Raw genomic sequence first — 15,155 nt, 5'->3', positions numbered from 1 at the left:
ATGGAAATTGTGGAGAAACGAGAACCTGCGTTTTCTATGTAAGATTTTATTTAGTGTTGAGTGTTGTTGTGAGAGCCACAATGGTATCTAGCCAAGATTACTTGGCCCGTCCCGAACCGCAGTCAATCATCACGAGGATCTGTGCTTTTCCTTTGAAGCACGATAAACCCTTTGTGACCTCCAGCTAGCCAGGCTGGTTAGGGTTTGACTGCTCTGATCCCTATTTATAGTCCCACAGCAAGACACTGACTTGTCTGCTCCGTGTTTAAGGTCCTCCAGCCAGACCTCCTTCAATACCTAATAGTAAGTAAAAAATTATGATTGACTTTATTATTTTTTCTCAGCCATTGGTCCGTGTGTGTGTCTGTCTGTCTGTAAACAAAATATCTCGAGAACGGTAAGAGCTAGAGACTTGAAATTTGGTATTTATCTTTCAAATGTGACAAGGATGCGAAACGAAACGTTTGGTTAAAATAGGTTCTGCGGTTGGCGGTATTTTGACCACTTTTTAGCGGGTTTCGACCGCTTTTTGGCGGTTTTCAGCTTTTCCGACTAAACGGTTAGAGATATTGTAAATTTTACAACAGAACACCCAAATTAGCACCATTCAATAGGATAGGTAAGGAAAGTCGTGTGATGTTCACACCAGATTTTTTTTTCCCAGATATTGAAGGAGAAGTAGAGGATGAAGTCGAGAATGATAGTAGAATACCTACTGGCGAGAGGTCGGATGTTTCAGTCATAGAGGAGGAAAAATGAGGACCAACGGAATTTTTCTTTTTCTTCTACGACTTCTAGATACCGAGATAAATCGATTTGAACTTGTTTGAGCTTTTTCAAAACACTAAAGTCCTTAATATCTACTTAAAACTCCTTTGTTGTACTGAGGTAATTCTATTCGGTTTTAAGATCACTTCGCTATTCTGAGGTTAAAATTCAAACAATTTCGTTACACTGAGGTAAAATTTCTCGGGCCCCTGCCCCACATTACTTCGTTGTCTCTTTTCTTTTTACTTCGCTATACTGTTTTTTCTTTTGAAGGAAAGGAAATCGACTTTTCTTGTAAATTTTACAACAGAACACCCAAATTAGCACCATTCAATAGGATAGGTAAGGAAAGTCGTGTGATGTTCACACCAGATTTTTTTTTCCCAGATATTGAAGGAGAAGTAGAGGATGAAGTCGAGAATGATAGTAGAATACCTACTGGCGAGAGGTCGGATCAAATAGATCGAGTGAATAGTTTTGAATATCTGCCTGGTCCTGTATATGAACAAAATCAAGCAACACATGGTAAGTAACTATATCTAGGTAGGCACTCCCTTACTCATATTATTGTATTTACTACTATTGTAATATTGTACCTACTGTTAAAAAATATGAATAAATAAAGCACTAATAATACTAATAATAATAATAAGTGAAACATCGAAATACATTTTTGCCAACCTAGTTAGCTTGGTTGATAGCGCCTCTGCCTTGTAAGCGCTAGGCCGCGTGTTCGATTCTCGCCCGGGGCGTATTTTATACTGAACGAATAACGCTCGTTCTTGAAACGGCTGGGTTTCTCCTATCCTGTCTTCCTTCTCTCTTCGATTTCGGGACAATAAGACCTTAGCAGTTTAGAGTTCCCTCTATCACAATTCTTTTTTTTCAAAAAAAAAAAAAAAAAAATGGCATAAATAGCGGCCGAACCGGTTATTTCTCGAACACTGTCCTGTGAGTTCTGCAGTACATCAATTTTTCCTTCTTCAATTTCTTTCTTTCAGATTCAAGTTCTGACGATTTGGAGATAGACAAAGACAGCAGACATGATCCGGATGAGCCAGAGAGAGACAGAGATGTAGTCTCGGATAATGACCTCTCTAGCTCTCTCTCTTCTACCCTACAACGCGATGTGAACCGAGGTATTGAGATGTAGTCTCGGATAATGACCTCTCTAGCTCTCTCTCTTCTACCCTACAACGCGATGTGAACCGAGGTATTATTATGTAATGTAATGTAAATGCAGTTTCTTTGTGTTATTATATCACAACTATTCGATACTCACTGCAGCATTGTAGGATTTTTCCCAATATCTCAATAATCCTAACATCCAATGTTTACCTATTATGCTGGCACCGGTCACTATGCGCATTTACAGCATTGTAGGATTTTCCCAATATCTCAATAATCCTAAAATCCAATGTTTACCTACCATGCTGGCACCGGTCGCTATACGAGCATTGTAGGATTTTCCCAATATCTCAATAATCCTAAAATTCCGATCTGTTATTATATCACAACTTTGGTGCTCACTGCAGCATTGTAGGATTTTCCCAATATCTCAATAATCCTAAAATCCAACGTTTACCTACCATGCTGGCACCGGTCGCTATGCGCATTTATATGTCATAGCTACTCATTTTCCTCACGAGGCTGAGTGTGGGCCATTGTTCATACAACATTTGGACTGGCACCGGTCGCTATGCGCATTTACATGTCATAGCTACTCATTTTCCTCACGAGGCTGAGTGGGCCCCACGCAATAGCCAGTCACGGAATCAATCATTTGCATGATACAAATTTCTTGACCCCGCCGGGAATCGAACCCGGGTCTCCCGCGTGCAAAGCGAGCGCAGTGACCACTACGCCATGGGAGCTGACTCAAGGTATTACTATCATCTTTTTATTTAAATTAATTTATTTAGTGAATGTTTCATTGCCGTTTTTATTTCACTGAGTGCACCCCCAATCAGCCAGCAGGGCGTAATGTCTCTCAGGATTACCCATCCAGATACCCAGGAACAAAATATTGTCTGGCTGGTTCATTTTTTTTTATTTTTTTGTGACGTAGATGCTATCTATAAAATGAAGTTTATATTGGCTTTTTTTTACCGTATACTAGTACAAGGGGTTGGTAGCTCAGTTGATAGAGCACTGGAATTTAGATCGGTAGGATTAGGTAGGCAAATGAGTAAGGAAGATCTAAAAATTCAACAGGTGGCACCCCGAAGATATAGGAACTAGGGCCAAAAAACCAACCCCTGATTTTTTTTTCCAGTTTTTTGCGCATTATGGTGAAAATTGCAGCCGGAAAAACCCCCAAAAGTACGACTTGGGCGGTTGAATCAACATGTTAGAGGTTACGATGGCCTAGAAAAATTTTGGATTATTTTCTAGGTCTCCTCTCTTCATCCAGCAGTTCACGGGGGATTATAAACAAAGTATTTATTTCTTAGTAATAAAACAATTGCTACATTAGACTCGTTTGGTCTGTGTCGTAGCATGCCCATCCCGTATTATACCCATCAGATGGGCGAGAAGAGACACAATACTTCCCATTTAGGTGCTGGGTCAACACGAGAACACCAGAAAGTAACCCATGTAAATATTTTGCAATCGAAAAACGATTACAAACTTTTGTCGATGGTAGGATCGAACCCGGGACTTCCTGAATGGCAAGCAAGCGCGTTACCACTGGGCTAACCGTGCCCCCAGTTTAAACTCCCTTTAAAATTAAATAAAACTTAAACCAAGTTTAAATTCCGATTATGGTCCCAACCATTAAACTTACTTACACTTAATAAAATCCGCCCCGGGCGGGAATCGAACCCGCGGCCTAGCGCCTACAAGGCAGACGCACTACCAACTAAGCTAACTAGGCTGGCAAATATTTCAATTTGGTACCCGTACATTCCTTTGATACTTTCTGTATTTCAGGAATATCTGGAAGAAAACAGACCCGACTACGTATGATCCGCCCCGGGCGGGAATCGAACCCGCGGCCTAGCGCTTACAAGGCAGACGCACTACCAACTAAGCTAACTAGGCTGGCAAATATTTCAGTTTGGTACCCGTACATTCCTTTGATACTTTCTGTTTTTCAGGAATATCTGGAAGAAAACAGACCCGACTACGTAACATAATGGAAGAAGTGACCTTGAGAAGTGCCAAAGAAGTGATCTTAGAAGAAGTGACATTGAGAAGTGTCAAAGAAGTGATCATAATAGGAGAAGTGATTTTGAAAAAGGCCAAAGAAGTGATCATAATCAAAGGAGTGATCTTCAAAAGTGCCAAAGGAGTGATCAGAACTACCCGATAGTGAGTGGTGCCAACAGAGAAAGAATAAAAGATGGGTATGCTGTACGAAATGGTGTTCAGATAACTGAAGAAAACTATGATGCCAACAGAGAAAGGGTGAGAGATCGGGCACCATTCAAAGGTTCCAATAATTTCGGAGCTACGAAAAGGATCGAAAAAACAGGCGAAGAAAAACAGAAACAGAATCGGGACAAAGGCGTTAGAAATGGGGCCATTTTCGCTGGAGAAAAACATAATCAAGGCCCTACGGAAATCCGACGAAATACTGAGGAAAATCGACAAGGAAACGATAGGATCGATAACGATTATCGAAGAATCGATAGTTATGAAAAAATCGATACTTATCGAAAGCGAGATATCGACGATCGGTATCGGAATGAGATGCTACATCAGAACGTGCCGTTTACGCCCATTGGTTCTGGAGTGAGGGCAGGGGAGACCAGAGAGGACATTTCGGGTAAGTGTACGATTTATCGGTATTTTTCCCTGCGGGAGATCATGCATTCGATTCCCGCCCAGGGCGGATTTCATCTGTTGTAATGTCGGAATTTTTGACCATTAGGCCATTTTTCCCCGGATTTTATCTTCAGCGGATAAAGTTAGTTTTTGCAACGGCTTTCTCCTGTCCTGTCTTCCTTCTCTCTTCGCTTTCGGGACGATAAGACCTTAAGAACTGTAACTTTCCCTCCATCAACCTCTTAAAAAAAAAAAAAAAAAAAAAAAAAAAAAAAAAAAAAAACAAACAACAATACTTTGTAGACTGCGGGACTTTTCAAGTCTCATTCTGGGCAGTATAAACAGGTATATTTATTCTATTCTATTTTATTTCCCTCTGAGAGATTTGGCCTTTGTGGCCAAGTGGTTAAGAGAACATTGGCCCGGAGATGCTGGTTTTCGAATCTTGGTCACAAGGTCTTTTTATTTCATCTTTTATAACTTGTAACTTTTTTCTTAAATTTCCTGAACTCAGTTTTTTTTTCGCTTTTTCTGAAATCCTAAAATCTTTTCTGTCTCTACAGGTGAATCCTGCACTCGTTCCAGTCAGCCTACTCCCTCAATCTGTGGACCATTACTACCAGCAAGAGTACCAGCTTCTGACTTTTTCAAACCATCATCCCAAGAGTGTTTCAATCTACAGCCCTTCCATACTATACGGTAAGTCTTGAAAGCCAGGCAAGAGGTTTGAGGTCTCCTTATAATAGGATCATTGCGCTTACTTGGTGATGTTTCAGTCATCAGAGGAGGAAAAATGAGGACCGAAGGAATTTTTCTTTTTCTTCTACGACTTCTAGATACACCGAGATAAATCGATTTGAACTTGTTTGGGCTTTTTTTAAAACACTAAAAGTCCTTAATATCTACTTAAAACTCCTTTGTTTGTACTGAGGTAATTCTATTTCGGTTTTAAGATCACTTCGCTATTCTGAGGTTAAAATTCAAACACATTTCGTTACACTGAGGTACAAATTTCTCGGGCCCTGCCCCACATTACTTCGTTGTCTCTTTTCTTTTTACTTCGCTATACTGTTTTTTCTTTTGAAGGAAAGGAAATCGACTTTTCTTCGTTATATCGAAGTTCCACTGTACTACTTTTATCTCATTTTTTTTTTTTTTTTTTTTTTTTTCAGCTCAAGCTCACTCCACAACTCTGACCAGTGAAGAAGACTCTCACATCCATGCTCCTCCCCCCAAGACTAAGCCACGCCCACCACCTCCACCCATCCAGAAGCAACACCCATCCAATGGACATGTCCCATCCAAAGGGCATGTCCCATCAAAAGAGCATGTCCCTTCGAATGGGGATATCCAATCTAGTCCAGTACAAGATCCAGTAGGCTCTAGATCGGAAGATGAAGTGTTCAGTAGACAGGAGTATGCCTTGAGACAACTTTATCAACAACAGAAACTAGGTAAGTAGTGAAGTCACTTAGGTCGAGTTTTACCACCGGGGATTATTGTTTTACCACAAATCAGATGTAGCCAAAGGGTGATGACAGAATAAAGAAAAGACGTCTTTTTTTGTCAGCCATACACCAGGTTGAAGGTCTCTAGCCATGTTAAATTGGCTCGTCCTGAACCGCAGTCAACCATTGTGAGGACTAGTTTTTATTCTTTGAAAGCAGAGAGAACCCTTTGAAGAACTGCCAGCTAGCTAGGCTGGTTAGGGTTAGTTCTCCTCCCTGTTTATAGTCCCACAGCCAGATGCTAGTCTACTCTCTGTTTAACGTCCCCTAGCTAGACAAAGCTTGGCTGGTTAGTTTTAGCTGTTCTCCTCCCTGTTTATAGTCCCACAGCTAGACACTTGGATTTTTTTTTCCGAACGACACAAAATGTCCTTGTAGGCAATGTAATTTAAACGAGAGTGTTCCCACTACAGACGACACGATTTTTTTCCGAACGACACAAAATGTCCTTGTCGGCAATGTAATTTAAACGAGAGTGTTCCCACTACAGACGACACGATTTTTTTTTCCGAACGACACAAAATGTCCTTGTAGGCAATGTAATTTAAACGAGAGTGTTCCCACTACAGACGACACGATTTTTTTTTCCGAACGACACAAAATGTCCTTGTCGGCAATGTAATTTAAACGAGAGTGTTCCCACTACAGACGACACGATTTTTTTTCTGAACGACACAAAATATCCTGTAGGCAATGTAATTTAAATGAGAGTGTTGCCACTACATACGACACGATTTTTTTTCCGAACGACAAGTGGGAACGAGCCTTTAGCTGTTCACACACTCCGATGGCGTATGATGGATATGTGAATCCCGTGCCGACCAGACTGCTTGCCTCCAAAGAGCTCTAGGCTGCCCCTTTAGCTGTTTACTGTTAGAAAATATATACCTAGGTACTTTGTTTATACTTCCCCATGAAATCCTTGATCGACAGAGGAGACCTAGGAAATAATCCAGAATTTTTCGGAGTTGTAGTAACCTCAAACATTTCGATGATTTAAAACTCGGAACTCATTCCGTTCGATTATTATTCCAGATTCAAAAGCTTCCGAGCAGGACAGAGCATCTATTTACGCCCACAAGTTGAGCAAGGACCGAAACAGTCAAGAAGAGAGAAAGCGAATCTTACTGCCGTGTGAATATAGAAGACGACATAATCCACCTCCGAAAAGCTTCCGAGCAGGACAGAGCATCTATTTACGCCCACAAGTTGAACAAGGACCGAAACAGTCAAGAAGAGAGAAAGCGAATCTTATTGCCGTGTGAATATAGAAGACGACATAACCCACCTCCAACCACCCTGAAACTGAAGCATAATATCAATGAGGTAAGCTACGTTCAGCTTGGTTAGTATCTGGATGGGTGACATAATATAAGACATAATCCACCTTCATATTAATGAATTTTCATCTACTCGCATCATCAGTCTTTTTACACCGCTAATGCCGCCACTGGTCGCTACTCAGTAACTCAGAATAAGAACAACTGTACCAGGATAATAACAGGAGATCTTAATATTAACCTAATGGACAAACATAGTGATAAAGTTCAAAGCTACCTTAACCTAATAACAGAAAGAGGATACATGTCACTTATAAATCGACCAACACGAGTAGCTAAGAAGTCCCGTACTTGTCTGCTACTCAATTAAAGTAGCCACTCAATTGTCCTCACGAGGCTGAGTGCACCCCGAACTCCAAGCACAGAGCCGAAAAAAACTTCGACCCCGCCGGGATTCGAACCCGGGACCTCCGGCGTGCAAGCCTAGTGTGATACCCACTCTGCCACGGAGGGTGCTCACTTTGATTTATTGCATTTTTTTGCTCTCCTTCTCTTTCTCTCTCTCCCTCCCTCCCTCTCACTCTCTCTCTATGCTCTCTCTCCCTTTCAAAATAAATCTTAGAAAAAAAAAAAATGAAAATTTAAAACTCACCTCTTTCTTTCAATTAATCTTCTTTGCAGATGATGAACCGTTCCGTACAAACTTCGCTGTTAGAAAAGCAAGCCAAGTCCTCTACCTCTAGCTCTGGCGTTCCCGCACGACCCTCCATTGAGTCTACAGCTATACAGACTTCAGACTCCATACTGAACTTACCCCACTGGTTATTGAAACCGGCCACAGTACAGTCCACTTCCATACAGGTAAGACCAGCCACTCACTAACAGGTAGACCTGATCAGGTGTACGACAGGTCTACCTGATAGTGGCTGACCTAAGAGAAAATTTAGACTTACTGAACTTACCGCATTGGTTATTGAAACCGGCCACAGTACAGTCTACGTCCACACAGGTAAGACCAGCCACTCACTAACAGATAGACCTGATCAGGTGTACGACAGGTCTACCTGATAGTGGCTGACCTAAGACAATGTCCCCTAGCCAGACAAGACACTAGTCTACTCTCTGTTTAACGTCCCCTAGCCAGACAAGACACTAGTCTACTCTCTGTTTAACGTCCACTAGCCAGACAGCCAGAAAGAATCCGTTTGGTTCTGTTTTTCTTCCCAGCTCAATCAGCTCACGCCAAGCCTCAGGTCAAATCCATTCTCACCCGCCGTACTAGCTCTAAACCTTCCCCTCTCTCTCCTCCCTCTCCCGCCCCTACCACTACCAAAGTAGGGGAGGGGGATTGGAGAGTAGGGGAAGTTGGAGCCAGTGCGAGAGGAGAAAATTGGAAAGCTCCTAAAGGAGGAAGTACAAGATCCAGTAGGCTCTAGATCGGAAGATCAAGTGCTCAGTAGACAGGAGTATGCCTTGAGACAACTTTATCAACAACAGAAATTTTGTAAGTAGTGAACTGACCAAGGTCGAGCTTTACTACCGTGAATTTTGGTCGTAGCGGCTTCAGCTATAGCCAAATGGTGATGGCAGAATAAAGAGAGGATATCTTTTTCATCTGCCGTACACCGGGATGATGGTCTCTAGTCTCTAGCCATGTATTGGCTCGTCCTGAACCGCAGTCAACCATTGTGAGGACTTGGGCTCATTATTTAAAAGCAGAGAGAACCCTTTGAAGAACTGTCAGCTAGTTAGGGTTAGCTATTCTCCCTGTTTATAGTCCCACAGCCAGATGCTAGTCTACTTCTGTTTAACGTCCCCTAGCTAGACAAAGCTTGGCTGGTTAGTTTTAGCTGTTCTCCTCCCTGTTTATAGTCCCACAGCTAGACACTTGTCTGTTTAACGTCCCCTAGCCAGACAAGACACTAGTCTACTCTCTGTTTATCGTCCCCTAGCCAGACAAGACACTAGTCTACTCTCCGTTTAACGTCCACTAGCCAGACAGCCAGAAAGTATCCCTTTGGTTCTATTTTTCTTCCCAGCTCAATCAGCTCACGCCAAGCCTCAGGTCAAATCCATTCTCACCCGTCGTACTAGCTCTAAACCTTCCCCTCTCTCTCCTCCCTCTCCCGCCCCTACCACTACCAAAGTAGGGGAGGGGGATTGGAGAGTAGGGGAAGTTGGAGCCAGTGCTAGAGGAGAAAATTGGAAAGCTCCTAAAGGAGGGGCAGAGAGAACCCTTTGAGGAACTGCCAGCTTGCTAGGCTGGTTAGGGTTAGCTGTTCTCCTCCCTGTTTATCGTCCCACAGCCAGACACTAGTCTTCTCTCTGTTTAACGTCCCCTAGCCAGACAAATGGCTTTTGTGATTAGGTTTGAACCTCTGACCAGTAGGTCTTGTAAGATAAGCCAGATTTCTCTCAAGTTAAGCAACACTGAGCGTGGTTGGTATCCAGATGAGGGGGTAAACCACATTTCTCTCAAGTTAAGCGACATTGAGCGTGGTTGGTATCCGGATGGTTGACCATCTAGGATTCCAAGTATCCTAGGTAGTTGATGACTTTTGTCATAACGTTTGAACCTCTGACCAAAAGGTCCTCTAAGGTAAGCCAGATTTCTCTCAAGTTAAGCAACGTTGAGCGTGGTTGGTATCCAGATGGGTGACCAACCATTCTGGCAGTTACGGACAGACAGTAAGCAAGGTGTTCTGATGGGTGACCATCTAGGCAGTTACGGTAGAAACACACTATCCTCACGTCACGTGACGTAAGGGTAGTGTGGTTATCATGGACGAAATGACCTGCAATATTATGGGAAAACTTTGAACTACATCTTTCTGACTCCCCATGAGCTCACGTGACGTGATAGTAGTGTGTTTCTACCTTTACGGGCAAACAGTAAGCAAGGTCCTAGATGTAAAAATGAGATGAACACAGGATCAACCTATTTACTAGATTACTAGGTACGTTATTCAACCCATAACATACACAAGACCTTGTTTAGACTGCTGGTTCAAATCTATTGCCTTTTTTACGGAATTTTTAAACTAAAATTAAATATAGTGTGCCTTGACCACTACACCACCGAGGTAGGTAGCGCCTTGACCACTACACCACCGAGGTAGGTAGCGCCTTGACCACTACACCACCGAGGTAGGTATTCCATACCTCGGCTGGGATTGAACCCACGCCCTCCTGTTTACCAGGCGAGCGCCTTGACCACTACACCACCGAGGTAGGTATTCCATACCTCGGCTGGGATTGAACCCACGCCCTCCTGTTTACCAGGCGAGCGTCTTGACCACTACACCACCGAGGTAGGTGGTGTAGTGGTACATATACATATGTATTTTGTGTTGATTTGCAGAAACTGCGGCCTAATCCTGCACAATCAGTGCCGGAACCTTCATCCAATGGATTCTCATCATCCGACACTGAAATCACTACTAAACCTCACATCAAATCTCTACAGGTAGGTCAGCCACTCACTATCAGGTAGACCTGACCGGTCGGTACACCTGATCAGGTTCACCTATCAGATCTACCTGATAGTGAGTGATTGGTCATGGGTTTTAAAATCACATGCTAAAAATAACGGGGTCTTGACCACTACGCTACCGAGGCAGGTTGTGAACCAATCCTTGATGTTGTCTCTCCACCTCTTCCTCGGCCTTCCCCGTCTCCTCTCTTCCGACGTTCCTTAATCCAGGTTGAAACTTGCCCTTGCACTTTCACTATTGGATATCCTGTTTGTTGTTTTCTTCTTCAAAGAATCTCTGCCCAAGGTACCACTAGGCGGGGTTAACGCCGGAGGCGTTTTCTACCACCTAACCCTTAGAGCTCCATTATTATGTGGTCAAAATCTCAAATAAATGAGGATAAAATTCCATACCTCGGCTGGGATCGAACCCATGCCCTCCTGTTTACCAGGCGAGCGTCTTGACCACTACGCTACCGAGGCAGGTTGTGAACCAATCCTTGATGTTGTCTCTCCACCTCTTCCTCGGCCTTCCCCGTCTCCTCTTTTCGGTCGTTCTTTAATCCAGGTTGAAAACTTTCTTTACTATTGACTCCTCTTTTCCCGACCAGGCCTACTTTATGGCAGTTTTATTTCGTTTTTCCTTCATTTAGACGAGACTTTTCTTCTGATTCCAGGTGTTAATCTAATACGAGATTTTCTCGACACGAGACAAACCAGCCCGGATCGAGACAAAAAGTTCCTACGTTATTTCGTTCAAGCTCTGACGAGAACCAGTGTCACCTCTTTTCCCGACCAGGCCTACTTTATGGCAGTTTTATTTCGTTTTTCCTTCATTTAGACGAGACTTTTCTTCTGATTCCAGGTGTTGATCTAATACGAGATTTTCTCGACACGAGACAAACCAGCCCGGGTCGAGACAAAAAGTTCCTACGTTATTTCGTCCAAGCTCTGACGAGAACCAGTGTCGGAAATACGAGACCAGAAGCCCCCAGCAGTGGCGAAGACAGAAGTGAAAATGGGGGAGATGTTGAGGAAGACGTTGGAAGGAGGCCGCAAAGGAGTGATCAGAATCAAAGGAGTGATAAGAGAAGGAGTGACGCTGACCAGTACGAAAGGAGTGATCAGAATGGAAGAAGTGACCTTGAGAAGTGCCAAAGAAGTGATCTTAGAAGAAGTGACATTGAGAAGTGTCAAAGAAGTGATCATAATAGAAGAAGTGATCATAATCAAAGGAGTGATCTTCAAAAGTGCCAAAGGAGTGGTCAGAACTATCCGATAGTGAGTGGTGCCGACAGAGAAAGAATAAGAGATGGGTATGCTGTACGAAATGGTGTTCAGAGAGCTGAAGAAAACTATGATGCCAACAGAGAAAGGGTGAGAGATGGAGCACCATTCAAAGGTTCCAATAATTTCGGAGCTACGAAAAGGATCGAAAAAACAGGCGAAGAAAAACAGAAACAGAATCGGGACAAAGGCGTTAGAAATGGGGCCGTTTTCGCTGGAGAAAAACATAATCAAGGCCCTACGGAAACCCGACGAAATACTGAATTTATTACCTTGTGGGGGGGGGGGGGGGGAAATTCTCTAGCGATTTATTCACTCATTTACTGAGGGAGCCTTTCGGGTCGAAAATGTTGACAGTTGAGGCCATATAAATGACTTTTTTTTTCATTCTCAAAACCGCTTTCGCACTACAACCTCAATACACAATATTTTACATCCATGCCTATCCGAGAACGAAAAAGTTTGTTAAAAAAATTTTCGCTTCGCCCCGACTGGAATTTTCCATGGCTGTTTTGCCAAGGTATACATGGAAAACACCTAACCAAAAAGCTACTGAATACTGAAGATCGCCCGGATCTTCGAGCTTAGTTAGGAATCAGCTTAACTCCATACATCTAGCCCACTGTGAGGCTTAGGTGTAAGGGCAACTGCCCTGAAAGATGGTTTAAGCTTATATAAATCTACGAATCTTTCTTTCAGTCTTCTGGAAAAGCAAGAGACACTCAAGCGTCACATTTCCGCGTACAAACACTCACACCGCATTCGTAAAACCCTCTCCCGCCCCGCCCCCTCTGAACCAGTGAACCCGCGACCTCCAGATCAGGAGACGTGTAGTAAACCGTCACCTAGGAAGACCAAGTCTATTTATACACAGGAGGAGAAAGGTAAGTGATCGAAGGAAAAAAGTTTATTTTTTAGACTATTAAGGCCCGTTTCTACTGTTCCTGAACTAGTGAATCCGCGACCTCCAGATCAGGAGACGAGTAGTAAACCGTCACCAAGGAAGACCAAGTCTATTTATCGACAAGACAAAATAACGGGATAGATTGACTTTGGAGCTTTTTCAACTAATCATGAATTCTTTGTGGTAAAACTGAGAGCTTTTTCATAACTTTTGTGGGTATTGCAGCATTCTTAAGTGTCTCCTTTACTATTAATTCTCATCTACTCGTATCATCATTTACACTGGTAATGCCTCCAATGGTGGATACTCGATTAAAGTAGCTACTCAACTGTCCTTACGAGGCTGAGTGCACCCTGAACTCCAAGCACAGTGCCAAAAAAAATCGACCCCGCTGGGAATCTAACCTGGAACCTCCGGCGTGCAAGTCTAGTGTGACTCGATTAAAGTAGCTACTCAACTGTCCTTACGAGGCTGAGTGCACCCTGAACTCCAAGCACAGTGCAAAAAAAAATCGACCCCGCTGGGAATCTAACCTGGAACCTCCGGCGTGCAAGTCTAGTGTGATATCCACTCGTCCACGGAGGGTGTTAACTTTTTCAACTATCAACAATATTTCATTTTATTTTTTTTTATTTTTTTTTTTTTAAGAGGTTTGACAGAGGGAACTGTAACTGCTATGGTCTTATCGTCCCGAAATCGAAGAGAGAAGGAAGCCAGGTGGAAGAAAGTTGACAGAGGGAACTGTAACTGCTATGGTCTTATCGTCCCGAAATCGAAGAGAGAAGGAAGACAGGATAGGAGAAAGCTAGCCGTTCCGAGAACGAGAACATCAGGATAAAATCCGCCCCGGGCGGGAATCAAACCCGCGGCCTAGCGTTTACAAGGCAGACGCACTACCAACTAAGCTAACTAGGCTGGCAAATATTTCAATTTGGTACCCGTACATTCCTTTGATTCTTTCTGTATTTCAGGAATATCTGGAAGAAAACAGACCCGACTACGTAACCAAGGCAGAGCTGAGGAGACAAATCTTAGCCGAGAAAGCCTACGTGAGGGAACAACAAGACCGCGTACAGCACAAACAGAGAATCCTGCTCACTAATTTGAAACATCCAGGCTCTGAGAGTGATGAAATTGAGAAAGCAAAGAGAGGTGGCAAAACTCAAGGTAAATAATTACACCAAGTTTTTCTCTCTTTCTTAGAGGAGTTTTATAAAGGGACCTGTAACAATTTTGGGAATTTGACCACAATAATAGTAGTAGCCTACTGCTGGAGTAAAGGGACTTTTCAGTCCTATGCGAGCAGTATAAATAAGCACCGCAAGCAAATAAATTATTATTGTCATCCCGAAATCGAATAGAGAAGGAGAAAAGGATAGAAGAAAGTCAGCCGTTCCAAAAACAAACCTTACCTATTTAGGATAAAGTTCGCCCCGGACGGGAATCGAACCCGCGGCCTAGCGCTTTTAAGACAGAGGCGCTACCCTCCAAGCTAACTAGGCTGGAAAAGAGATTTTTTTTGTACCATTAGAGCAGTATAAAAAAAAGCGCTATTATTGTTGTTGTAAAATTCTTATGAATGAGTTTTCCTTTTGTATTTATTTATTATTTTTTTTTTTTACCCCTTCTGTACCTACTGGTTTATTATTATTATTATCATTATTATTATTTCAAATTTGTAAGTTAGTTTTTAACCCATTGTTGTCTGTACGGTCCGTTTCTGTACAGGTTCGAAAATATTCACCACACGCGAGCTACGTTCCATGACCCGACGCAAGTATCAAACCCTGCCCGAGGTACAAATGAAGAAGATGGATGCCAAGAGAAAAGAAGACTACCGAACCAATAAGCTCATGGCCGAGGTGTTTACTAAGGTAAGAAAGGAAAAAATAACCTACGTAAGTACATAGAGGTAAGTAAAGAAAAGTAGGTAAATATACTCATTTTTGGGGAAAAACAACAGAAGGAAAGAGCTAATGGCGGGGTCAAAACATAAAAAAATTGCACCAAAGCGGGCAAAAACTACCAATTTTAGAGAATTTTAAATTAATTAAAAAAGGGGAAATGGCCCAATGGTCAAAAATTCCGACATTTTTGTAGCAACAAATTGATATAAAATGGCTTTAATTGTTCCCCCCCCCCAAAGAATTGTTTGAGTTAATTTT

At 42.7% G+C, this 15,155-nt stretch overlaps 1 protein-coding gene across 1 annotated transcript in view; it reads left to right on the top strand.

The window, feature by feature from the left end:
* Positions 1 to 9,878: 9,878 nt before the first annotated feature.
* The window catches only part of LOC103517698 (centrosomal protein C10orf90 homolog), a 5,623-nt gene continuing 346 nt past the window's right edge, over positions 9,879 to 15,155 (top strand). The window contains exons 1-4 of the mRNA XM_008482743.3: positions 9,879 to 9,926; positions 10,689 to 10,793; positions 13,962 to 14,157; positions 14,719 to 14,864. Coding sequence (XP_008480965.1) covers positions 9,879 to 9,926; positions 10,689 to 10,793; positions 13,962 to 14,157; positions 14,719 to 14,864 — 495 coding nt within the window. The remainder of the gene's footprint in view (positions 9,927 to 10,688; positions 10,794 to 13,961; positions 14,158 to 14,718; positions 14,865 to 15,155) is intronic.

The sequence above is a fragment of the Diaphorina citri genome, unplaced genomic scaffold, assembly GCF_000475195.1.
Source record: "Diaphorina citri unplaced genomic scaffold, Diaci psyllid genome assembly version 1.1 scaffold1932, whole genome shotgun sequence".
NCBI lineage: Eukaryota > Metazoa > Arthropoda > Insecta > Hemiptera > Psyllidae > Diaphorina > Diaphorina citri.
The sequence above is the reverse complement of the archived record's forward strand: the minus strand, read 5'-3'. Positions and strand labels throughout refer to the sequence as shown.